We start from the raw sequence: 26453 nt of genomic DNA, 5'->3' as shown, positions 1-26453 counted from the left end.
GAGATGACAAGGTAAAATTTGGTTGTTCTGCCCCTGAGCAAGGCAGTTAACCCACTGTTCCCCAGGTGCCGAAGACATGGATGTTTTTAAAGGCAGCCCCCGCACCTCTCTGATTCAGAGGGGTTGGGTTAAATGTGGAATACACAGTTCAGTTGAATGTATTCAGTTGTACAACTGACTAGCTATCCCCCCCTTTCCCTGATTATGTCATGCCTGCTCCCCCCTGAGGGCGCCAGGCTCCTGTCATCATACGCACCTGTTACCATCATTATGCGCAGCTGCGCTCATTGGACTCACCTGGACTCCCTCACTTTGTTGATTGCCCCTGCATATATGTCTGCTTCTCTGTGTTGTTCCCTGTATTAGCATTGTTTGTCGTGTTTATGTCCAGACGCTGTTCTTGTTCCGTTACATGTCCGTCTATATTACATGGTTCACTCCCTGTACCTGCTTCTCATCTCCTGTGTTTGGCGTTATAGATTAGGCTCAGACAATGAATAGGTCTGAACCTAGTATTTTGTATCAAGGCTGTCAAACTTGGCGACTTCATAGGTCAGGGTTTCCAAACTCGGTCCTGGGGCCCACCCGGGTACGAGTTTTAGTTTTTGCCCAAGCACTACACGGCTGAAACAAATAATCAAAGCTCGATGATGAGTTGGTTGTTTGAATCAGCTGTGTAGTGTTAGGGCAAAAACTTGCGTCCAAGGGGGGGGGGGGGGGGGGGTGCTTGGACAGAGTCCTAGATTTACCTGCGTGACATGGGTGAGCTAACTGGGGAGCTTCAAAGTATCTGGGGATGCAACCCAGAGCATCTAGGAAACACAAACATCACACGCACACACTCACACATAGCCACACACACACACAGCCACTCTCCATCCCAGAACTGGGCCAGCCCTTCTGGGACACAGAGCATGTGACATCACAAGTCCAACCACTAGTCTATGCATAAATCATACCTCAGCGCTAAGTTGGGTTTCAAACATCCAATATGTAACATACAAAGTGTAAACCGGCATCAAGTCTGACATTGAAGTGCTACATCTCCGTAACTGAACTGTAGGACCATATGAACGGGGTCAAGAATAACCCAACATCTACTTCTTAGATAACATCAATTACAAGTCATGTAGCAGGTTTATTACATGTTTTTAACATACCTCTAAAATACAGGACACCTTCCAGGGACAGAGAGCTATACAAATACCCATACAAGTGACCAGCTCTAAATCATTTACATGATCTATGTAAGCTTCTACAAGCAGGTCTCAAATCCACCTTTATGAGGGTTGAATTAAACTGCTAGACAACAGAACAGAATCACTGGTGGTTTAGGCCAGCGGCATACCACCCTGCATCCCACTGCTGGCTCGCCATTGAAGCTACGCAGGGTTGGCCCTGGTTGGTCTCTGTTATAACTAAGAGGGAGCACTGTAATCTGTGTCCCTGCAATGGCAGTCGATAGTATTAATGTGAGCCAACTTGGGCGACAGGTAGCCTAGCGGTAAAGAACATTGGGCCAGTAACTGAAAAGTTGCTGGTTCGAATCCCTGAGCTGACTAGGTGAAGAATCTGTTGATGTGCCCTTGAGCAATGCACTTAACCACAATTGCTCATGTAAGTAGCTCTGGATAAAAGCTTCTGCTAAATGACGTAAATGTAAAAAAACAAAAAATATGTGTGTGGCTTGATCCAATGCAGCAGGTTTACTACCTAGCTCCACAATAACCATCACTGCAGCATAATATTATCTTTATTTAACTAGGCGAGTCAGTTAAGAACAAATTGTTATTTACAATGACCGCCTACCCCGGCCAAACCCTCCCCTAACGACACTGGGCCAATTGTGCACCGCCCTATGGGACTCACGGTTGTGATACAGCCCAGGATCGAACCAGGGTCTGTAGTGATGCCTCTAGCACTGCGATGCAGTGCCTTAGACCACTGCACCACTCGGGAGCCTCCAGTGGTGCAGTGGTCTAAGTGATGAGCACATCACATCTCCTTACGTTATGTCTTATTGATCTGCATTGTAGAAACAGACATGGGCTGAATATAACACTTGAGGAATGACTGATGAAGAAGGGAGGAAATATAAAATGGGTTTACAACAATAACAAACTACTTTTTCAAGATGACAACAGAATTATTCCAAAGTCCGTTATTATTACATGAGTACTACATTTATGAGTGATTGAAATGTGTTTGTTTACCCTGATTGTGTCTGTGTTCATTTAGAAGCCCAGTGAAACACATTTAAAGTGCTGAATCATGTCGTTCCACAGCTGCTGACTTACTGTCTGCTGACATAATAGGATGACATGCCAAGACATGGTCTTACACGTGCTGGCTATTACAAAGCCATTTTCACCTCCCTCTCTATCGCTCTCCCTCTTTATCTCCCTCTGTTTCTCTCTACAAACATGGTAGTAGCAAACCCTGTATGTTAAGAGGCCCTTAAAAGAGAGAGAGATCCTAGGGGCGAAGGTGAAAGTTGGATAATTACACAAGATAGACTGTCAGCCTTCTCTCTCCAGCCATATTGGGGGCCTTTAGAGCTCCAGTTTAATTTCATTGAAAGAGAACAAGTGACGATAATTCCACCACTGACTTGATTTAAGTACTTCAATGGATGGAGGAGACTGTTATCCTATAGTCTGCAAATGGAAGTGGGTAATTGGATTATTTAGCCTGAGAGGGATGGGCTACATGGTCCACCCCTAATCTCTTTGTGAGTATGTGTGGGGAGGTTGCTTGTGTGTGTACGCATGTGCTCGTGTGTGTGTGTGTGTGTGCGCGCGCGCGTGTGATATGTACCACTTTACGATGGAGACCTACTGCCGCGCCTTCTGAGTGACCAGGTCAGTGTAGCCAAGTGTGGACCGATGATGATGTACTGTAGGTTAGAGTTCACTGTGGTGTCTTGCCCTGTGTTGACAGCCTTGATAAATCAATGCCTTTGTTTGATTACATTTACAGTGATTTTGGACACAGGCCAGAGAGCAGTGATAGATCGCTTTAGATCTGTCATTTCAATCATCCACATAGAGGACTTATTGATGCTTGAATGGATGTGTCAATTCTACATTTTCCACTATTACACTCCCATTCAATGTCCCTATCAATGACGTTGTCTAAAAAACAAATATCCAACAACAACCACCAAAGTCATTCCTTGCAGGACATGACATGATTTATAATGCACAAAGAATAGCAGAACAAGTCGCACCCATTATTAGTTCAAGTCATTAGCAACCATGTCCACTGATCTCTGTTGGATATGATGTGAGGTGTTTTACACAGATGCTTTTAAATGGAACATCAAAGTAAGTAGCTAACTGTGTAAATTGAGCCATTTATAGTAACAAGCATTTTCATGTACAGAACATTAGAACAATGCAGCATATCAGACAGCATGTGTTGTTATTCTTAAACGTTAGTATTAACTTTGGAGTCTATTTGGGCTCTATTCATACAGAAAAACATTTTCCAATTGAGGTTCATGGTAGTTGTGAGTTAGCAGTGAGCACAAATATAGCTGTGATTGCATTTCAATATACAGTGCCTTCGGAAAGTATTCAGACCCATTGACTTTATCCACATTTTGTTAGGTTATAGCCTTATTCTAAAATGGATTTTTTTTAAATAATCTCATCAATCTATACACGATACACCATCATGTCAAAGCGAAAACAGGTTCAAAAGTATTTGCAAATGTCTGAAGAAAACCCCCCAGTAATATCACATTTACATAAGCATTCAGACCCTTTTGTCAGTACTTTGGTGAAGTACCTTTGTCAGCAATTACAGCCACGAGTCGTTTTGGGTATGATGCTACAAGCTAGGCAAGATTTTCTCCCATTCTTCTCTGCAGATCCTCTCAAGCTCTGTCAGGTTGGATGGGGACCGATGCTGCACAGCTATTTTCAGGTATCTCTAGAGATGTTTGATCGGGTCCAAGTCTGGGTTCTGGCTCGGCCACTTAAAGACATTCAGAGAATTGTCCCGAAGCCACTCCTGCGTTGTCGTGGCTGTGTGCTTAGGGTTGTTGTCCTGTTGGAAGGAAAATGTTTGCCACAGTCTGAGGTCCTGAGCGCTCTGGAGTAGGTTTTCATCAAGGATCTCTCTGTACTTTGCTCCGTTCATCATTGCCTCGATCCTGACAAGTCTCCCAGTCCCTGCCACTGAAAAACACCCCCACAGGATGATGCTGCCACCACCATACTTATCTGAATGGATGGTGACAGGTTTCCTCCAGATGTGACGCTTGGCATTCAGGTCAAAGAGTTGAATCTTGGTTTTACCAGAGCAGAGAATCTTGTTTCTCACGGTCTGTGAGTCTTTAGGTGCCTTTTGGCAAACTCCAAAAGGAGTGAGGCGTGGATTCTGTCTGAGGAGTGGATTCTTTCTGGCCACTATACCATAAAGGCCTGATTGGTGGAGTGCTGCCAAGTTTGCTTTCCTTCTGGAAGGTTTTCCCATCTCCACAGAAAAACTCTAGAGCTCTGTCAGTGTGACCATCGGGTTCCTTCTCCTCTGATTGCTCAGTTTAGCCACATGGCCAGCAGATGGAGGCCACTGTGTTCTTGTGGACCTTCAATGCTGCAGCAATTTGTTGGTACCCTTCCCGAGATCTGAGCCTCGACACAGTCCTGTTTCGGAGCTCTACGGAACATTCCTTCGACCTCATGGCTTCATTTTGCTCTGACATGTACTGTCAACTGTGGGACCTTATATAAACAGGTATGTGCTTTTCCAAATCATGTCCAATCAATTGAATTTACCGCAGGTGGACTCCAATCACGTTGTAGAAACATCTCAAGGATGGTCAATGGAAACAGGATGCACCTGAGCACCCATTTTATACATTTGCAAATATTTCTCAAAACCTGTTTTCGCTTTGTCATTATGGGGTATTGTGTGTAGATTGGTGAGGATTTTTTGATTTATTTAATCAATTTAGAATAAGGCTGTAAGGTAGCAAAATGTGAATAAAGTCAAGGGATCTGAATACTTTCGAAGGCACTATATTCACACTTCATTAATAACTTCATCATTGAACATATCCACCTAGTAAAACCCAACCCACAGAGAGCACAGTAACTGTGGGGCCCCCAACCCAGGATATGAACATGTCATAAGCTAGGGGGGAACAACTCTGGTAAACCTCTGCTATTTGGAGAACTAAAACCTTTTGCCACTATTGACAATGGGTTTGTCAAAGCCATGGCAGCTAGGCAGAAAGGCCTGATAGCCCTGGCAAACGAGCTCCAGCAGGGTGTGAGCTAGATAGCTTCTCGAGGAGGCTGTGTCTGTGTGAGACTGGAACTGACCACTGACCAGGCTGGTGACCAAGCCAGACCTGATAATGAGCGGTTCTCTGTGGAGAGCGGCACTGACCTTTCCTGCAGATGCAGAATACTGGGGCTTCCCACTGAGCCCAGGGGCCTGCCAATGGGAACTTACACAGGGAGAATGATCTGTTATAACAGGCCCATACAGCTCAGGGCTGAGGAGCACACACGCGCATGCACATGCACGCGCACACAAAGACTAATTCAGATGTCAGGCTAGTGTCAGCCAATCCTGGGGATGCTGCTTATTTACAGTAGGCTCCCAGCTTCTAAAACCAGGGGCTCTAACCAAGTTTATGGTCCGGTAGTCTGCATCTTAACTATGTTGGGTGTTTCCTGCTCCTACCTCAAGCTGAGAGAAACTTACAGTGGTAACAGGTTTGTCAGGGTTACATTACAACTTGAGGTGCATGCCTCAACTGGAGGTGAGACTCGTGGCCTTCATAGTCCATGCCGGTAACTAACCTTGTGAGTGCTGCTTGTGTCTAACGAACACATCACTCTCTCACAGACATGCTATTTTCAGAGGTGATAATTGGAGATCTTCTCTTCCTGTTCACTTGCATACGCAGGGCCGTAGCCAGCAAAAACCAGCGACAATTACCCCAGTGATTATCACATTGGTTGCTGTAACTTCAATCACCTCAGTCGATCTACAAACACACAGCCTATTACAGTGCTTATACAGTTAGCCGCTACACATTTATGCACATTACCTCAGCACCGGGATTTAAAACTATAATTTAATACGTACAGAGGGATCTGTTAGCAGAAAATAATATTTTATTCTCAAAAGGTAAACAAATCGGTTGGCTTTACAGAACTGTTCTTTTTGTTGTTGCAATTTTACAGCCAATTCCCTGGAATTCTACACATTTCCCCATGTCTTATGCCATGTTAATAGGATATCTGATTGAGAGAAACAAATCAAATAAATGGGGGCCCCTGGAGGTCAGGGCCTTTGGTCACGTGCTCTGTGTGCCCGGTCAGTAATTGGCTAGTCTAAGTACACTAAGCACTACCAATAAAAACATTTTTACTGACTTGGGTTAATTGAGTGATTGTCAATGAGTGACATATAACAAGATGCAAACTGCTGATGCACAACCAAGCTTAGACATTGAACGTTGTGCATTCTATTATTCTAACTCTCAGCAGTAAGTTGAGGTCCCGACTGTTCACATAGTCCACTGTAAAGCAGCGGAATCTCTAACAGCGAAGCCAGAGCTATATGTACACATCATGAGACATTCAGTTACTAAACATTTCACTGATGTTTTCGTTGCTTTGTAGGACAATGTGGACTTGGGGGATCTCATGTTCTCCCTGTGTTACCTACCAACGGCTGGAAGGCTAACCATCACAATGATCAAGGCTAGGAACCTCAAAGCCATGGACATCACTGGAGCCTCAGGTAGGGGGTCCTTAATGTGGGGACTGGGGTACAAATGTGATGTGGATTCTGCTTAGTCATCACTGGATGGATAAATTATATGACAGACTAGTATATGAAATGGAATGGTCATTTCTGTCTCCCAGTCTTTTAATAATATGGCCCAATAAGTAGAAGCCATGACGAAACATATCAATGGAGCATAACTATTGAGGTGTCCGAAATGGCACCCTATTCCCTATACAGTTGAATTCGGAAGTTTACATACTGTACACTTAGGTTGGAGTCATGAAAACTCATTTTTCAACCACTCCACAAATTTCTTGTAAACAAACTATAGTTGTGGAAAGTCGGTTAGGACATCTACGTTGTGCATGACACAAGTAATTTTTCCAACAATTGTTTACAGACAGATTATTTCACTTATAATTCACTGTATCACAATTCCAGTGGGTCAGAAGTTTACATATACTAAGTTGACTGTGCCTTTAAACAGCTTGGAAAATTCCAGAAAATGATGTCATGGCTTTAGAAGCTTCTGATAGGCTAACTGACATAATTTGAGTCAATTGGAGGTGTAACTGTGGATGTATTTCAATGCCTACCTTCACACTCAGTGCCTCTTTGCTTGACATCATGGGAAAATCAAAATAAATCAGCCAAGACCTCAGAAAGAAATTGTAGACCTCCACAAGTCTGGTTCATCCGTGGGAGCAATTTCCAAACGATTGAAGATATCACGTTCATCTGTACAAACAATAGTACGCAAGTATAAACACCATGGGACCACACGGCCGTCATACCGCTCAGGAAGGAAACTCGTTATGTCTCCTAGAAATGAATGTACTTTGGTGCGAAAAGTGCAAATCAATCCCAGAACAACAGCAAAGGACCTTGTGAAGATCCTGGAGGAAACAGGTACAAAAGTATCTATATCCACAGTTAAACAAGTCCTATATCGACATAACTTGAAAGGCTGCTCAGCAAGGAAGCCACTGCTCCAAAACCGCCATAAAAAAGCCAGACTACGGTTTGCAACTGCACATGGGGGCAAAGATCGTACATTTTGGAGAAATTTCCTCTGGCCTGATGAAGCAAAAATAGAACTGTTTGGCAATAATGACCATGTTTGGAGGAAAAAGGGGGAGGCTTGCAAGCCGAAGAACACCATCCCAAATGTGAAGCACGGGGGTGGCAGCATCATTTTGTGAGGGTGCTTTCCTGCAGGAGGGACTGGTGCACTTCACAAAATAGATGGCTTCATGAGGATGGAAAAGAATGTGGATATATTGAAGCAACATCTCAAGACATCAGTCAGGAAGTTGAAGCTTGGTCGCAAATGGGTCCTCCAAATGGACAATGACCCCAAGCATACTTCCAAAGTTGTGGTAAAATGGCTTAAGGACAACAAAGTCAAGGTGTTGGAGTGGCCATCACAAAGCCCTGACCTCAATCCTATAGAAGATTTGTGGGCAGAACTGAACAAGCAATGAGGCTTAAAAACCTGACTCAGTTACACTATCTCTGTCAGGAGGAATGGGCCACAATTCACCCAAATTATTGTGGGAACCTTGTGGAAGGCTACCCAAAACGTTTGACCCAAGTTAAACAATTTACAGGCAATGATACCAAATACTAATTGAGTGTATGTAATCTTCTTACCCACTGAGAATGTGATGAAAGAAATAAAAGCTTAAATAAATCATTCTCACTACTATTATTCTGACATTTCACATTCTTAAAATAAAGTGGTGATTGTAACTGACCTAAGACAGGGAATTTCTACTTAATTTCGACTTAAATTAAATGTCAGGAATTGTGAAAAACTGAGTTTAAATGTCTTTGGCTAAGGTGTATGTAAACTTCCGACTTCAACTGTATACTGCACTACTTTTGACCAGAGGCCTGTGTGGATGCATCCCATGTGTTACTCCGTAGGTTTACCCTTTCCACTGTGTCCCAACTCTCTCTAGATCCTTATGTGAAGGTGTCTTTGATGTGTGAGGGACGGAGATTGAAGAAGAGGAAAACATCCACCAAGCGAAACACTCTGAATCCAGTCTACAACGAAGCCATAGTATTTGATGTCCCTCCTGAGAACATTGATCAGATCAGTCTCCTAATAGCAGTGATGGACTACGATCGGTAAATAAATGTTGTTTTGCAACGCTTTTTATGAACTGAACTTCCTATAATTATGACAGCAGTTTGTGTTTTTTATTCTGAAAATAGCCTGCAAGGTTGTGGTGACTATGGTGCACTGAAAAGGACTCCGAAACCACGCTTTTGATTGGACAGTATCTTTGCTGTATACAAATCAAATAACATATTCATTGTCACATAATATGCAGATGTTATTGCAGGTGTAGCGAAATGCTTGTGTTTCCAGCTCTAACAGTGCAGTAATATCTAACAGTAATATCTAACAATTTCACAACAATACACACAAATCTAAAGTAAAGGAATGGAATTAACAACACTGTCATCTCAGATTTTCAAAATATGCTTTTGAACCATAGCTAAACAAGCATTTGTGTAAGAGTATTGATAGCCTAGCATAGCATTTAGCCTAGCATTCAGCATGCAACATTTTCACAAAAACAAGAAAAGCATTCAAATAAAATCATTTACCTTTGAAGAACTTCAGATGTTTTCAATGAGGAGACTCTCAGTTAGATAGCAAATGTTCAGTTTTTACAAAAATATTATTTGTGTAGGACAAATCGCTCCGTTTTGTTCATCACGTTTGGCTACGAAAAAAACCTGTATCCATGAATTTAATTCTCTGGTCAAGTTCATTAGCATAATGCAACGTTAACTATTCATGAAAATCGCAAATGAAATGAAATAAATATATTAGATCTCAAGTTTAGCCTTTTGTTAACAACACTGTCAGCTCAGATTTTCAAAATATGCTTTTGAACCATAGCTAAACAAGCATTTGTGTAACAGTATTGATAGCCTAGCATAGCATTAAGCCTGGCATTCAGCATGCAACATTTTCACAAAAACAAGAAAAGCATTCAAATAAAATAATTTACATTTGAAGAACTTCAGATGTTTTCAATGAGGAGACTCAAGTTAGATAGCAAATGTTCAGTTTTTATAAAAATATTATTTGTGTAGACAAATCGCTCCGTTTTCTTCATCACGTTTGGGTAAGAAAAAAAACGAAAATTAAGTCATTAAAACACGAACTTTTTTCCAAATTAACTCCATAATATCGACAGAAACATGGCAAACGTTGTTTAGAATCAATCCTCAAGGTGTTTTTCACATATCTATTCGATGATAAGTCATTCGTGGCAGTTTAGTTTATCCTCTGAAGAAATGGAACGCGCATGGACCTGGAGATTACGCAATAATTTTGACGCAGGACACCGGGCGGACACCTGGTAAATGTAGTCTCTTATGGTCAATCTTCCAATGATATGCCTACACAATGCTGCAGACACTTTGGGGAAACGACAGAAAGGGCAGGCTCATTCCTGGCGCATTCACAGCCATATAAGGAGACATTGGAACACAGCGCCTTCAGAAACTGTGGCATTTCCTGTATGAAACTTCATCTTGGTTTCGCCTGTAGCATTAGTTCTGGGGCACTCACAGATAATATCTTTGCAGTTTTGGAAACGTCAGAGTTTCTTCTTTCCAAAGCTGTCAATTTCATGCATAGTCGAGCATCTTTTCGTGACAAAATATCTTGTTTAAAACGGGAATGTTTTTTATCCAAAAATTAAAAGAGCGCCCCCTATCTCGAAGAAGTTAAGAATAAATATTTGGGCAAGCAATGTCAGAGTGGCATAGACTAAGAAACAGTAAAATAGGATAGAATACAATATATACATGTGAGATGAGTAATGCAAAATATGTAAACATTTTTGAAGTGAATAGTGTTCCATTATTAAAGTGGCTAGTGATTCCAAGTCTATGTATATAGGACAGCAGCCTCTATTGTGCTAGGATGGCTATTTAACAAAATTTAACAGTCTGATGGCCTTGAGATAGAAGCTATTTTTCAGTCTCTCTGTCCCAGCTTTGATGCACCTGTACTGACCTTGCCTTATGGATAATAGCAGGGTGAACAGGCAGTGGCTCGGGTGGTTGTTGTCCTTGATAATATTTTTGGCATTCCTGGGGGGAAGGTAGTTTGCCCCCGGTGATGTGTTGGGCAGACCGCACCACCCTCGGGAGAGACCTGCGTTTGCGAGAGGTGCAGTTGCCGTACCAGGCAGTGATACTGCCCGACAGGGTGCTCTCAATTGTGCATCTGTAAAAGTTTGTGAGGGTTTTAGGTGCCAAGACAAATTTATTCCGCCTCCTGAGGTTGAAGATGCGCTGTTGCGCCTTCTTCACAACACTGTCTGTGTGGGTGGACCATTTCAGTTTGCAAGTGATATGTACGCCAAGGAACTTGAAGTTTTCCACCTTCTCCACGGTTGTCCCATCGATGTGGATAGGGGGATGCTCCCTCTGCTGTTTCCTGAATTCCACAATTAGCTCCTTTGTTTTGTTGACGTTGGTTGAGAGGTTATTTTCCTTGCACCACACTCCCAGGGCCCTCACCTCCTCCCTGTCTCATCATTGTTGGTAATCGGACCTACTACTGTTGTGTCGTCTGCAAACTTGATGATTGAGCTGGAAGCATGCGTGGCCACTCAGTCATTGGTGAACAGGGAGTACAGGAGGGGGCTGAGCATGCATCCTTGTGGGGCCCCAGTGTTGAGTATCAGCGAAGTGGAGGTGTTTTTTCCTACCTTCACCACCTGTGGGCGGCCCGTCAGAAAGTCCAGGACCCAGTTGCACGGGGTGGGGTTCAGACTGAGCCTCAAGATAATGATGAGCTTGGAGGGTACTATGGTGTTGAATGCTGAGCTGTAGTCATTCTTACATAGGTATTCCTCTTGTCCATATGGGATAGAGCAGTGTGCAGTGCGATGGCGATTGCATCATCTGTGGTTCTATTGGGGCGGTAAGCAAATTGAAGTGGGTCTAGGGTGTCAGGTAAGATAGAGATGATATGATCCTTGACTAGTCTCTCAAAGCACTTCATGATGACAGAAGTGAGTGCTACTGGGCGATAGTCATTTAGTTCAGTTATCTTTGCTTTCTTGGGTACATGAACAATGGTGGACATCTTGAAGCATGTGTAGACAGTAGACTGGGATAGGGAGAGATTGAATATGTCCGTAAAAACTCCAGCCAGCTGGTCTGCGTATGCTCTGAGGACATGGCTAGGGAGGCCGTCTGGACGGCAGCCTTGCGAGGGTTAACATGCTTAAATGTCTTACAATGGTTTTCCCATTGTAGTCCGTGATTGTCTGTAGTAGACCCTGCCACATAGGTCTCGTGTCTGAGCCGTTGAATTGCGACTCCACTTTTTCTCTATGCTAACGTTTTGCCTGTTTGATTGCCTTATGGAGGGAATAACTACACTGTATGTATTGGGCCGTATTCCCAGTCACCTTGCCATAGTTAAATGCAATGGTTCCCACTTTCAGTTTTGTGCGAATGCTGCCATCTATCCACGGTTTCTGGTTAGGGTAGGTTTTAATAGTCACCGTGGGTACAACGTCTCCTATACACTTCCTGATAAACTCAGTCACCGTATCAGTGTATACTTCGATAATATTCTCAGAGGCTACCTGGAACATATCCCAGTCCACATGATCAAAACAATCTTGAAGCGTGAATTCCGATTGGTCAGACCAGCTTTGAATAGTCCTTAGCACAGGTACTTCCTGTTTGAGTTTCTGCCTATAGGAAGGAAGGAGCAAAATGGAGTCATTACCAGATTTGCTGAAAGGGCGGTGGGGGAGGGCCTTGTAGGCCTTGTAGGCATCCAGAAAGTTGGAGTAGCAACAAGTGTTTTAGCAACGTGAGTACTACAGTTAATGTGTTGATAGAACTTCGGCAGGAAGTTAAAATAAAATGACCATATGTTTTTTCCCCCCTCTCACAGGGTAGGTCACAATGAGGTCATTGGAGTGTGTAGGGTGGGCAATGAGGCGGAGAGCCTGGGCCGAGACCACTGGAACGAGATGCTGTCATACCCTCGCAAGCCCATCGCCCACTGGCACCCGCTGGTAGAGGTATGTGTGTGTGTGTGTGTGTGTGTGTGTGTGTGTGTGTGTGTGTGTGTGTGTGTGTGTGTGTGTGTGTGTGTGTGTGTGTGTGTGTGTGTGTGTGTGTGTGTGTGTGTGTGTGTGTGTGTGTGTGTGTGCAAGGTGTAAGTAGACAGCAAGCGGTAAAGCTCTACTTCTCTAGCTTGTATAGGGACAATAAAACACAAGCAGGATTACATAAAACACATGTCTGCTTGACTTGCTTTTGTGCCATCAGCAGAACAATCCATTCCTGCAGTGGGAGAGGAGCGGAGAAGGCGGCTTTATTGCTATTTATAAACACTACTCCTCCACCCTCATTAATGGACACCAGAAATAGATCAACATTTATTTGGAGTTGTTGACACCAAATCTATTCATATTCATCTGAGAGGTTAAAAGCAGAAATTGGAACAGTAATGTTGCCTACACAGTGATATAACTGAAGTGCTTGTCATTGGATATCATTGTAGCTGCACAGTCAAAAGCACTGGGGTGTATTCACTTGGATCCAAACAGAGCCAAACAAAAGCAAACGGAATGATATGGGGAGGGACCGTCCTGAATTTGTCCAATATAGACTTTTTGGGAGTAAACGGTTGCCATTGCAAAATGTTTTTGCAACTGTTTGCCACGGTCTTCGTCTAATGAATACAACCCTGTTCCTCATATTAAGGTGAAGAAGACATAGCAGAGGACTCAAGCTCGGGATTATAGCTTATTTGTGTTACTTCAAGAATGGAAAGATGCTCTGATTTTAATGAGTATAAGGCTTAATAACCCATAAACCACACACACACACATACACATACACACACTCAGACAAAAATAAGCACCCACCTAATTATTATTGTTATAGACACACACAAACACACACACACTTGACGTTTCATTATTTTTGCTCGCATCTTTTCATGGATTGGTGTTTTGAAATCTTAGTGCAAGACTCGCTGACCCTCTAGGCCACAGACAGTTCTCATCAATAATTCACATCCCAGGCCACTTGAGCCAAGGTTGTGCTCCCGCTACACAGAACCGCTAAAACAGACATTTAAACTGTGCTTTACATCTCTCTTTCGCTCCCTGTCTTCCCCTGGGCTGCTTTTTTAGGCTGTTAAATTCCATCTAGGAGGAAAAGAAGAAAGGGCAAAAAATTAAAATGTTTGCTATTTCCTACTGATTTTGTGTTTCTTGAAAGTAGGACAATTTATTTAGAGTATGTTTCTTAATAAACGGAGAAGGAATTTCGGGGACACAGTGCGGTGACAATTGATTTTCAGACAGAGGCACGACAGAACCCACAGGGGGTCTACACACACCGAGGCCATTTTTTTTATAAGATGAATTAAAACTAGAGTGCATTGTGTCTTCAGCCTCAGTCTTTATTTACTGAAATTAGATTTCACCTCCCACTTTTTCCCTCTTTGTGCAATTCAGCTGTCAAATTGTATTCCCTTACCTGATATAACCTGGTTATGCTCATCTCTCTGACTGTGTTTCCTCTCGGTGTGTTCTCTAGTGGATGGGTCAGGGGACTGCAGGTGAAAGCCAGGGCGGTTCCACCAACTCTCTGAAGACTCCTCCCTCACCATAAAGAGAACACAGGGTGGTGAAGGAGAGGAACAACAGAGACCCCAAGCATCAAGAGAGGAGGAGACATCAGTATGCTAGTAATGGTAGATGTTACACTTGGTTTCCCCGACATAGATTAAGTTTAGTGCTGAACTAAAAAGCATGCTCAATTTGAAAGTGCTTACTGATCCAGGACAGGCTTAAAACTTCTTCAGGATTGGTGGGTCCCCTGCGGGACGGTTGCACTAACGTAGGCTAATGTGATTAGCATGAGGTTGTAAGTAACAAGAACATTTCCCAGGACATAGACATATCTGATATTGGCAGAAAGCTTAAATTCTTGTTAATCTAACTGCACTGTCCAATCTACAGTAGCTATTAGAGTGAAAGAATACCATGCTATTGTTTGAGGAGAGTGCACCGTTTAATAAACAAATTAGGCACATTTGGGCAGCCTGGTACAACAGTTTGAACAGAAATGCAATGGTTCATTGGATCAGTCTGAAACTTTGCACATACACTCCTGCCATCTAGTGGCCACAATCTAAATTCCACCTGGGCTGAAATAATACATTATGGCCTTTCTCTTGCAAATGTAAAAAATATAAAAAAATATTTGTATTATCTTTTACCAGATCTAATGTGTTATATTCTCCTACATTCCTTTCACATTTCCACAAAAAGTGTTTCCTGTCAAATGGCACCAAGAATATACTGTATGTTTAGTCAACTGCATGTCCAGTGGCCATTCATTAGTACTATTTGTTAAAAAACTACAGAAATCTAAAAAGTGTTAAAGTTTCAGTTGGGAGGTAATAGTATAGTCTTGTTTATGTCTTGTTTAATAACACATTGTTACAATTAATTGATCTTTGTTATTTGGGTACAGTGCATGGTTCTTTGTGCGTAATATTGCTCTTTGGTTGATTACTTTGTGAGATACTAACATACTGTAAACATAAAATGTACCATGAAACTAAGACCTAGTATGTAAATTGTCCATTCAGATGTTACTAAATAAATATTTATATTATAAATTTACCACACAAAGACAGATGGGTGATTTTATGATCTCAAGAGTGAAATTCTGTGTCAGGAAGAAGAGAGAGGCCTTAGAGCCTGTCCTCGACACCTTTCTCCACAAAGACGCTCTCTTCACACCTGCAGTGACAAGTCCCCAACAGGCCACAGACACACATGACAGATGCCGAGCCCTGCACCGAACCAGTTGACGGCCAAACAAACAGCAATGAGGTTGCAGCAGGATGATAAAATATCAAAACTTATGAGATGTGACTGACAGACAGTGGGGAGCGCTCCAATCAGAGTGCCGTCTGAGCTGCACACTGGGCTGCTGATGGGAACACAACACAGGAACAGAGACAGATCCATCTGCAGTGCTGTAGCCAGGTTTAGAATCAGTCCCCTCCCTCAGTGAAATAACACCCAGCACTGTGCAGTCTGCAGGTAGTCAACGGGTGTCCTCTGATGAGGAGGATGGGGCCCCACCAGCAGCCACATGGAGATCTCAATTAATCAGAACAAGACGACTGATTACTACTACACAGGGTCAGATAAAAAACATTTTTTTTAAATACCTCAAACACACATCTCAACATCAATCACAGAATTAAACACACGTCAATATTAATGTTGACATGAAATGCCAAACGGCGTGAATAGAGGCAAATGGCAATATATTTCTGTACTTAAACACACGACGGAAGGCCCTTGTTTTTTTCTGTCTGTCTTTGTTTTATACATAACTCGAATTGCTTCTCGCAATGAAGACCAACCGTTAGACAGCAGAAAACATGAGGCAGTCAGAACGCAGCTCAGACAGCTGATTTGGTGAACATTCTCGACTCATTGCACAGGGCCCCATTTTGGGACATTTTCCACTGACACGTCTGGCATGTTCTTCCGGTAAATAGAGTCAGTGAACAAGCATGTTATGACGGTAGTAGTAATACCACTACAGGAGAGGGAGACCAGGAGCACCTGGTTGAGGTGGTAGGGCCGACGGGGGTTGGGTTCCGTGGTGCGCATGCGCTCTCACTAATCACATATTTCAGCATCCAGGCCCCTCTGTTCCAGTAATTACTGTTTGGAAAATAAATAATTGAACAGCAGGATCTCTCTGAAGTGCAAAGCAGTGCCAAACTGGGTGTTCTCTTCATGACTACTTCTTAACAACACAGCCACCATTAGAGAGCAGAGGGGACCCACTCTTTGAAAGGGGACTTGGGGGCAAAGCGGGAATATGGACAAAGTAATTTATCCTTGTTTAAATTCATATCTTCATTCCACTCTTTACCCTTCAGTCTAATCTTACTTTAATGAAACCTCTTGTTTAATGAAAATGTAATTGAATCTATCCGCTGTTCTTCAGTCGTGGTTTGCCTAATGGTGTGTGTCAGAGCAACAGAGGAAGTGTGAATAAGAATCCCCCGGCAGACAGGCAGAGCCATGTGATATGTTGGGAGACCTGAGATGCTCCCAGGCTGCAGTCTGCTCATAGTCAGGTGCTAATTGAAAACATGTGGCCTGTCAGGGGACAAAATGCCCCCAAGTAGATCTCCCAGGAAAACAATTGATGAACAAGATAGGAAGAACACATAAGGTGGCTACGGAAAACAAGCATGTATAGAGAGCCATCCACAATGAGGATTTGACAGATGAGACCTTACTGCAATAACGCAATGGGTAGAAACTGTTGGTTTTCAGTTTCACCAGAAGAGAAGCTCACACTCAACAGACACACTAGATTATTACCATTGGATGAGTCCATGTACAAGGCAAATGACTCTTTACAGCTGAAAAGTGAAAATGTGGTATCCTTAGTGACAGTGTTTGGGAGTCTGTTCAACATTTCCCTCCTCCTACACACCTGTATAAGTGCAATATAAAAAAAACAGTTGGCCTTAAACAAATTCTGCGCTTTTTATTCTGTGCTCAAAGACAGCATCTGCAAGACATCTGATTTGTGTGTTACCTTTGGAACACCCGTAAATTGTACTGTGCTCACGACTAATGTGACTTCTTTACGTCACACTTGACATTCTAACCCAGCCTCTTCACACACAGTCAGGTCCAACATTTTTGGCACCCTTGATAATGATGAGCAGAAAACACTGTGTAAAATGTATAACACAAATACTGACACATAGTGTACGCAAAGAAAGGGAAAGTTATATTTGTTTATACGAATGCAGTTGCTCAGAGAACAAGTAAAACGAAAAATCTCTCAAAAAGATAGGGGTAAAAATGATTGGCACCCCTGTTTCTATACCGTTCAATACCTTGCAAGGATAATGGCACTGAGCCTTTTTCTAACTGTTTTACGAGGAGAACACATTGGGAGGGATGTTAGACCATTCCTCCATACAGAATCCTTCCAGATCCTTGATATCCTTTGTCTGCTCTTATGGACTTCCCTCTTCAATTAAACCACAGCTTTTCAATGGGTTTCAATTCCTGGAGATTGATTTTGTGGTCAATTAACCATCTCTTTGTTGATTTTGATGTGTGCTTGGCGTTATTGTCTTGCTGGTAGATCCACTTGCGGCCCAGTTTCAGCCTCCTGGAAGAGGCAACCAGGTTTTTGGCTAAAATGGCACAGTACAGGGTAAAGTTCATGATACTGTTGACCTTAACAAGGGCCCCAGGACCAGTGGAAGCAAAATAGCCCCATAACATCAAAGACCAACCAAAGAGCTCTATTTTAATGTAATCCAACAAATGTAAATGCCTGGAGTTAAGGATATCAAGCTAAACGATATTGGCACTTCGATTGAACCCGGTGCAATGGTCAGATGACATGAAAATATAGTTCTTTGTCCACGCACACCAGTGATGGGCTTTGCATCAAAAAGAACCCCGTATTATTTGTTAAATAAAATCTCTTTGTCTGAGCAATTGTATTAATATAAAATAATGTACTTTTGCAAACAATATATCTCCGTATTTGTAGTATTTATTTTATATTGTCTATATCAAGGGAGCCCTTAATTATGGACCTGGCCAAAATCAAGGAAACAACATAAAGTGTCTTAATAGGGTGTTGGACCACCACGAGCCACCAGAACAGCTTCAATGCACCTTGGCATAGATTCTTCAAGTGTCTGGAACTCTATTGGAGGGATGTGACACCATTCATCCTTGAGAAATTCCATCATTTGGTGTTTTGTTGATGGTGATGGAAAACGCTGTCTGAGGCACCGCTCCAGAATCTCCCATAAGTGTTCAATTGTGTTGAGATATGTTGACTGAAACAGCCTTGGCATATGGTTTACATAGTTTTCATGCTCATCAAACCATTCAGTGACCACTCATGCTCTGTGGATGGGGGCATTATCACCCTACGGGGCCATAGTCATGGTAGCCAAAATAATGGCCTTCCCAGCATTTATATACACGACCATGAGCTTGAAGGGATGTTAATTGCTTAATTAACTTAGGAACCACACCTGTGTGGAACCACCTGCTTTCAATAAACGTATCCCTCATTTACTCAAGTGTTTCCATTATTTTGGCAGTTACCCGTATACGCACACACACAAACACGCACACAGAGCCACACCTAAGCATGCACACACACATTCCCACACACATGAATGCATCTCTCACACATTGCACAGGTGAGCTGCTGCCCACCGTACTGTATGTTCGGAGGTGGTCATCTGATGTGCTTCACATACACCATCCCCTTGGTAGAGCCTGACCTAAATGACTACTTCCAATTCCAACACGGCTAAATCTATAGTCTATTTCAAAACATTCCCCATGCATATCTGTGCACGTGCTTCTTAGCTGGGTCCTTTCAAACAGGAGGCTGCACCTAGTTGACCTCCCCTACTTTTCCTCTGAGTATCTCAGTGATACTTCAACTACTAACACGCTACACGTATGTCTCTTTACAGAGTAACTGTTACCTATTGGCAGAGAAACTGTTGCAATTGATAGCTACTGGGCTACAAAGGTTCAACTTCAAAAGAACGATGGACTCAATTATCAAACTCAAGCCCCTTCCTTGGACTAAAATGTAATTATCTAGGGTCCCCAGACGTGCAGACTCATAATGTTCCGGTAGACTAGTCTAGACTCCCAGGGTGTTCTCGTTAATTACTTCAATTTTTCTCCCCTTCTGCCCTCAAATTAAATGAAACCCAGACACGATAGGGCTGTTTAACAAGGGCCTTTTCCTTTTAGAGACTCAGGAATCACACTGTTTTCTGTGATTTCTCTCACTTCATTCAATTTGCAAGATAATAATAAAAACCGGCTCCACACACCAGGACTGTGGGAGAAACCCATTTCAGATTGGAAAGGATGAATTGTGTTACAGCTCTTTCATGAAATGCACAATATATACAAAAGTATGTGGACATCCCTTCAAATTTGTGGATCCGGCTATTTCAGCCACACCCGTTGCTGACAGGTGTATAAAATCAAGCACACCGCCATGCAATCTCCATAGACAAACATTGCCAGTAGAATGGGCTTACTGAAGAGCTCAGTGACTTTCAACGTGGTACTGTCATGGGATGCCACCTTTCCAACAAGTCAGCCGCGAAGTGGTAGGCCACACAAGCTCACAGAATGGGACCGCCGACTGCTGATTCACGTAGCGCGTACAAATCGTCTGTCCTCGGTTGCAACCCTCACTACTGAGTTCCAAACTGTCTCTGGAAGCAACATCAGCACAAGAAGTGTTCATTGGGAGCTTCATGAAATGGGTTTCCATGGTTGAGCAGACGCACACAAGTCTAAGATCACCATGCGCAATGCCAAGCGTCGGCTGGAATGGTGTAAAGCTCGCCACCATTGGACTCCGGAGCAGTGGAAACGCGTTCTCGGGAGTGATGAATCACACTTCACCATCTGGTAGTCGGACGGACGAATCTGGCTTTGGCGGATGCCAGGAGAACGATACCTGCCCAAATGCATAGTGCCAACTGTAAAGTTTTGGTGGAGGAGGAATAATGGTCTGGGGCTGTTTTTCGTTGTTCGGGCTAGGCCCCTTACTTCCAGTGAAGGGAAATCTTAACACTACAGAATACAATTACATTCTAGACGATTCTGTGCTTCCAACTTTGTGGCAACATTTTGGGGAAAGCCCTTTCCTGTATCAGCATGACAATGCCCCCGTGCACAAAGCGAGGTCCATACAGAAATGATTTGTTGAGATCGGTGTGGAAGAACTTGACTGGCCTGCACAGAGCCCTGACCTCAACCCCATCGAACAGCTTTGGGATGAATTAGAACGTTGACTGCGAGCCAGGCCTAATCACCTAACATCAGTGCCCGACCTCACTAATGCTCTTGTGCTGAATAGAAGTAAGTCCCCGCAGAAATGTTCCAACATCTAGTGAAAAACCTTCCCAGAAGAGTGGAGGCTGTTATAGCAGCAAAGGGGGGACCAACTCCATATTAATGCCCATGATTTTTTTGTGTTCGACGAGCAGGTGTCTATATACTTTTGGTCATGTAGTGCAAGTTGGCCACTATTTGTTTGAATAACTTATAACTTCAGAATATTACATAAAGTAAAGTTAGATAAACTGATTATTGATTAATAATAAATAAATGACTTAAATCGCAGACATCCGTTTCACCTCTATACACACATGCATGCATGCACGTAAACATTGTATTCTCCAGTAGTAAACATGCCCATGAGGCTTGCTTTACTCAATGGCGTGCTCTGATCATAATGGTTCCTCATCAGCCAGTTTGACTCTCAGCTCATTACGGCAGGAAGGAAAGTGCGGCCCACTTTCATGCTCTCATCTAAATGGACGGCAATCAGAGGAGTGGACCGTATGAAGCTCCTGCTATCTACAGCACTGTAAATTGCAGCAAGCCAGGGGTAGAATTTAGATTATTCCACCAGCGAGCAGCACTTAATTGAAAGAGCAGCAAAGAGGTCACTTAGCCTGCAAACACTACGATATCATCAAGAGATTGCACACATTGACTATTAGCAGATAATTGTCCTGCCTATTTCACAGTACAAGAATGGCTTGCTATCGTCTGACCCGTTGCTCATGGAATTATAGGTGATCTATTGGGGTTGAGAACAAAAACAAAAACATTGACAGGTTGAGATAGATTGCCCACCAAGAAATTTGAATGAGGCAAAGAGGTTGATCACTCTAAAGAGCAAAAAGGAGTGTATTTTTTTGATAAATGTCATAATAGGTGTTCAGATGGGCCGGCCACTAAAATGTGTTAGGTAAATGAGTCGAGGGGAAGTAGTTGCATTATTCATATTACTCAGGGATCAGAGCACTGGATCCTCAGTGAGGCACTTGGGGAGCCTCAGAGCTCCTCCGGAGTCCTGGGACTGACAGAGAGCTCGGTGCAGTGGGCGTGGACAGCTACAGAAACACCGGCCTTCCCCTGGGACCCCTGTTCACTACACCATGAATACCACTCTGGGATGCATAGGGCACACTGGTACCACTGTGGTACTCAGCGAACATACAGGAAATGAGGCTGTTTGAAGCTGATAAAAACAATGTTTTTCTAAATGCCAATGGAAATGAATGTATCCTTCATTCATGTCGAGAAGCTGCAACATGGCTGTTGTTCTTCTAGGTGACAGAAACTCTTTCATCCATTTATCAAACAGTGTTTAAAAGATTTCGTGTAAGACTTATTTGTTCTATTTCATTTAACACTCAGCAGGTTTTAGAACATCTGATCTCAGAGTAGGTTCTCTATTGGTAAGTAGAACCATCTACACATGCTGTGAGTGTGGTCTCCTCTACAGGCGTCAGACTATAAGAGTCAAGACTTAATTCTGAATTCTTGATGCATCATCGACATACAGCCCAGATGTTGACTAGACATACTATGGAATCAGATACAAACAGGATTATCCAGCCATGTGCTTTGACCAAGACGACTGTGGGGGCTGACAAACAGGGAACAGACAGCAGCATCCCAATAAGAAACGGATATCACTTTAAAGTCAGTCTGCCAGTGTTTACCCCATCCATCTCTATTAAAGGGACACACCCACGCTAAGCTCAGCTCACAGTATGGCTCTCTTCTCTTTATTTTGGATCACAAAACGAAATATCACTCCCTGCAGTTAATCTCTCCTTTTTTAGTCACTAGATATCAAACAGATGAAACGTGATTTGAAAAAAGAAATAATAAATAGAGACATCTCATTTAAGTATAATCATAATACTTTTTCCAGCAAAGAGATACCATAGCCTATCAAGGCAATTTCCCCACATAAAAGCAACCTGGTCTCAGAAACATTTTGTATTATTATGTACGTAATTCCAAGACACTACATTTAGTATGATATGTTACATTTCGTATAGTATGTATTCATTTGTGGATGTCCATCACCCTTTCGTATGATATGTTACGAATTACTATTCATGTTAAATGTTACGAATTTGACAAACATACAATATGTTACGAATTTGCAAAATGTATGATATGTTACAATTCTAGCTAGGTGGCTAACATTAGCTAGCTCACTGACGATAGCTAGGTTAGGGGTTAAGGTTAGGGGTTAGGGTTAAGGTTAGGGCTTATTTTAGGAGTTAGGTTAAAGGGTTTTGGCTCCCGAGTGGCGCAGCGGTCTAAGGCACTGCATCTCAGTGCAAGAGTTGTCACTACAGTCCCTGGTTTGAATCCAGGCTGTATCACATCTGGCCATGATTGGGAGTCCCATAGGGTGGCGCACAATCGCCTCAGCATCGTCATTGTAAATAAGCATTTGTTCTTAACTGACTTTCCTAGTTAAATAAAGGTTCAATAAAAAAGTATGTTAGGGTTAAGGGAAGGTTTGGCTAAAAGGGTTTAGATTAGGGTCATGGGAAGGGTTAGCTAACATGCTAAGTAGTTGCAAAGTAGCTAAAAGTTGAAAGGTTGCTAATTTGCTAAAATACTAAAGTTGTCTGTGATAACCTTTGGATCACTAGATGTTCGGGTTATACGCCCACCCAATCACCCTGCGTTCATTTTTGCCCTAAGTAACCATCTGTCTTATGTACCATATGAAATATAGCATATCAAACTAAATGGAGTATTTCAGATTTACATACAGATGAATGACAAAGGAAACCGCACACTGCTCTTGATAGTATCACTGATCTTTAATAAGCTTACGTATCGGCATCTGACGGAGGCCGTGAGGCCGATACATAAGCTTATTAAAGTGTTCGGTTTCCCTTTTCATTCATCTTGTTCAACTGTTACCATGCACCTGCAAAAAAGACTGCTCAGATGTGTGAGTGCCTTTTGAATTTTGGATTTACGTACAGAAAAATCTCAAATGCTCTGAGACCTGGTTGATAAAAGGCTCTCTTCTTGTAATTGAGCAAATTGGGGCCAGGAAAAGGACTCATAGCAGTGCATTTTTGTCTTTCAGAGGGACACCTTCAGGGGCTCAAGAGATTGAAACAAGTCAATTGGACCCCCTCAATAATATACCATGATGAGTTTGATTGATTTGAAGACAAAAAATCCCTATTGTAAAGTGCCATAACTTTGCACCACAGAGACTCAGTTACTTATTTTATGATTGGATACCCCAGTTGCCAAGTACAATTTTGGTTACGCTGGTCCCCCAGAGGCAGCCAGCCTGTTAGGAGAAACCGGAGAAACTCACAATTTCTCTTCTCTTTCCCTTTTCATCAGTCTGCGATGTACTGCTTTGGTCTGCATTAACAGTTCAGCAACGTGCACTATTGAACACATTCTTCCTGGAAAATGACACACAGCAGTGCACTCTCTCTCTCTTTTTCTTTGTGGTGCTTGCTGAGGAGGGGCTAAAATGAAGGGCATCCCGACCTCCTGGGGGCGATAAAAAACATGTCTGGGATGGTTCAAAACAGACTCTGGGACAGTTATGGGATGATAGATCCAAAATTCAAAGCAATCAGGCTGATGCAACAGATCAGAACATTTAGCTTAAAATGTTGATAAACTACACTGCAAAAAATATAAACGCAACATGCAACAATTTCAAAGATTTGACTGAGTTAAAATTCATATAAGGAAATCAGTCAATTTAAATAAATAAATTAGGCCCTATTCTATGGATTTCACATGACTGGGAATACAGATATGCATCTGTTGGTCACAAATACCTTTTTAAGAAAGGTAGGGGTTGGATCAAAAAAACTGTCTGGTGTGACCACGCCTCATGCAGCGTGACACATCTCCTTCGCATAGAGTTGATCAGGCTGTTCATTGTGGCCTGTGGAATGTTGTCCCACTCTTCTTCAATGGCTGTGCGAAGTTGCTGGATATTAGCGGGAACTGGAAAGGGTGTTTCACACGTTGATCCAGAGCATCTCAAACATGCTCAATGGGTGACATGTCTGGTGAGTATGCAGGCCATGGAAGAACTAGGACTATTTTCAGCTTCCAAAAATTGTGTACAAATCCTTGCGACATGGGGCTGTGCATTATCATGCTGAAACATGAGATGATGGGGGCGGATGAATGGCATGACAATGGGACTCAGGATCTCAATCATGGTATCTCTGTGCATTCAAATTGCCATCGATAAAATGCAATTATGTTCATTGTCCGTAGCTTATGCCTGCCCATACCATAATCCAACCGCCACCATGGGGCACTCTATTCACAACATTGACATCAGCAAACCGCTCGGTACAGTTGAAACCCGGGATTCATAAAATGAAGAGCATACTCCTCCAGCATGCCAGTGGCCATCGAAGGTGAGCATTCGCCCACTGAAGTCGGTTACGATACCGAACTGCAGTCAGGTCAAGACCCTGGTGAGGACCACGAGCACGCAGATTCCCTGAGATGGTTTCTGACAAAAACTGACTGTGCAAACCTACAGTTTCATCAGCTGTCCGGGTGGCAGGTCTTGCAGGTGAAGAAGCCGGACGTGGCGGTCCTGGGCTGGCATGGTTACACGTGGTCTGCAGTTGTAAGGCTGTTTGGACATACAAAAAATTCTCTAAAATGACTTCGGAGGCGGCTTAAGGTAGAGAAATAAACATGCTATTCTCTGGCAACAGCCCTGGTGGATTTTCCTGCAGTCAGAATTCCATGTGCACGCTCCCTCAAAACTTGAGACATCTATGGCATTGTGTTGTGTGACAAAACTGCAAGTTTTAGAGTGGCCTTTTATTGTCCCCGCCACAAGGGGCACTGGTGTAATGATCATGTTGTTTTATCAGCTTCTTGATATACCATACCTGTCAGGTCGATGGATTGTCCTGGCAAAGAATAAATGCTCACTAACAGGGATGTAAAAAAAATTGTGAATAAAATTCGAGAACGATAAGTTTCTTGTGCATTTGGAAAATGTCTGGGATCTTTTATTTCAGCTAATGAAACATTGGACCAACACTTTACATGTTGTGTTTATATATTTTTTCAGTATATTATTTCTCCACATAACCCAAGCAGGATTATTTTTTATTTGTATTTACTTAAACCATACTTAATTAATGTAGTTGTATATATTTAAGTATATCTGTAATAAACACATTTAAATGTTATATGCATTTCATATAAATTCTATTTATATTTTATTAACATTTATGCATATTAAATCAATTTAAAGTGATCTAAATTTGTACTTTTTTGTACTTAAGTATATTCTTTGTATATTAGATAAAGAGCAAAACAAATATAATTTGAATTCACTTCAAGTATATTTTATGTATATTTATCATAAATTAGGAATATACTCAAATGGAATTTGAATGAGAATTCCTGTATTGTCTTTACAATAAAGTGTATTTATAATGTGTTTCAAGTATACTTTTACAAATACACTCTACTCAGTAACGACATTAGCTGTTGTAATTAGCCATGTAAGGGTTACCTTGATTGATCAAGGCATCTTCTCGGCCAATATTAGTTATATTTACAAAGCAGTTGTGGCTGGTCCAGCAATTTATAAGTAATGCTTTTGATAACTGTGCACTAGTGGCATTTCACACATTAGTTGTTCACATTACAGGGATAAATGAATATTTACAGTGCCTTGCGAAAGTATTCGGCCCCCTTGAA

At 42.4% G+C, this 26453-nt stretch overlaps 1 protein-coding gene across 1 annotated transcript in view; it reads left to right on the top strand.

Moving 5' to 3' along the window:
• LOC109889590 (synaptotagmin-9-like) overlaps window positions 1–15464 on the top strand; it is a 54465-nt gene extending 39001 nt beyond the window's left edge. Inside the window, exons 4-7 of the mRNA XM_020481136.2 lie at window positions 6648–6768; window positions 8721–8892; window positions 12710–12839; window positions 14371–15464. Of these exons, the coding sequence (XP_020336725.2) occupies window positions 6648–6768; window positions 8721–8892; window positions 12710–12839; window positions 14371–14445 (498 nt within the window). The 3' untranslated portion in view covers window positions 14446–15464. The remainder of the gene's footprint in view (window positions 1–6647; window positions 6769–8720; window positions 8893–12709; window positions 12840–14370) is intronic.
• Window positions 15465–26453: the final 10989 nt, after the last annotated feature.

This window comes from Oncorhynchus kisutch, linkage group LG4 (assembly GCF_002021735.2).
Source record: "Oncorhynchus kisutch isolate 150728-3 linkage group LG4, Okis_V2, whole genome shotgun sequence".
In the NCBI taxonomy this organism is placed as follows: Eukaryota; Metazoa; Chordata; class Actinopteri; order Salmoniformes; family Salmonidae; genus Oncorhynchus; species Oncorhynchus kisutch.
This window is presented reverse-complemented; position numbering and strand designations above follow the sequence as displayed.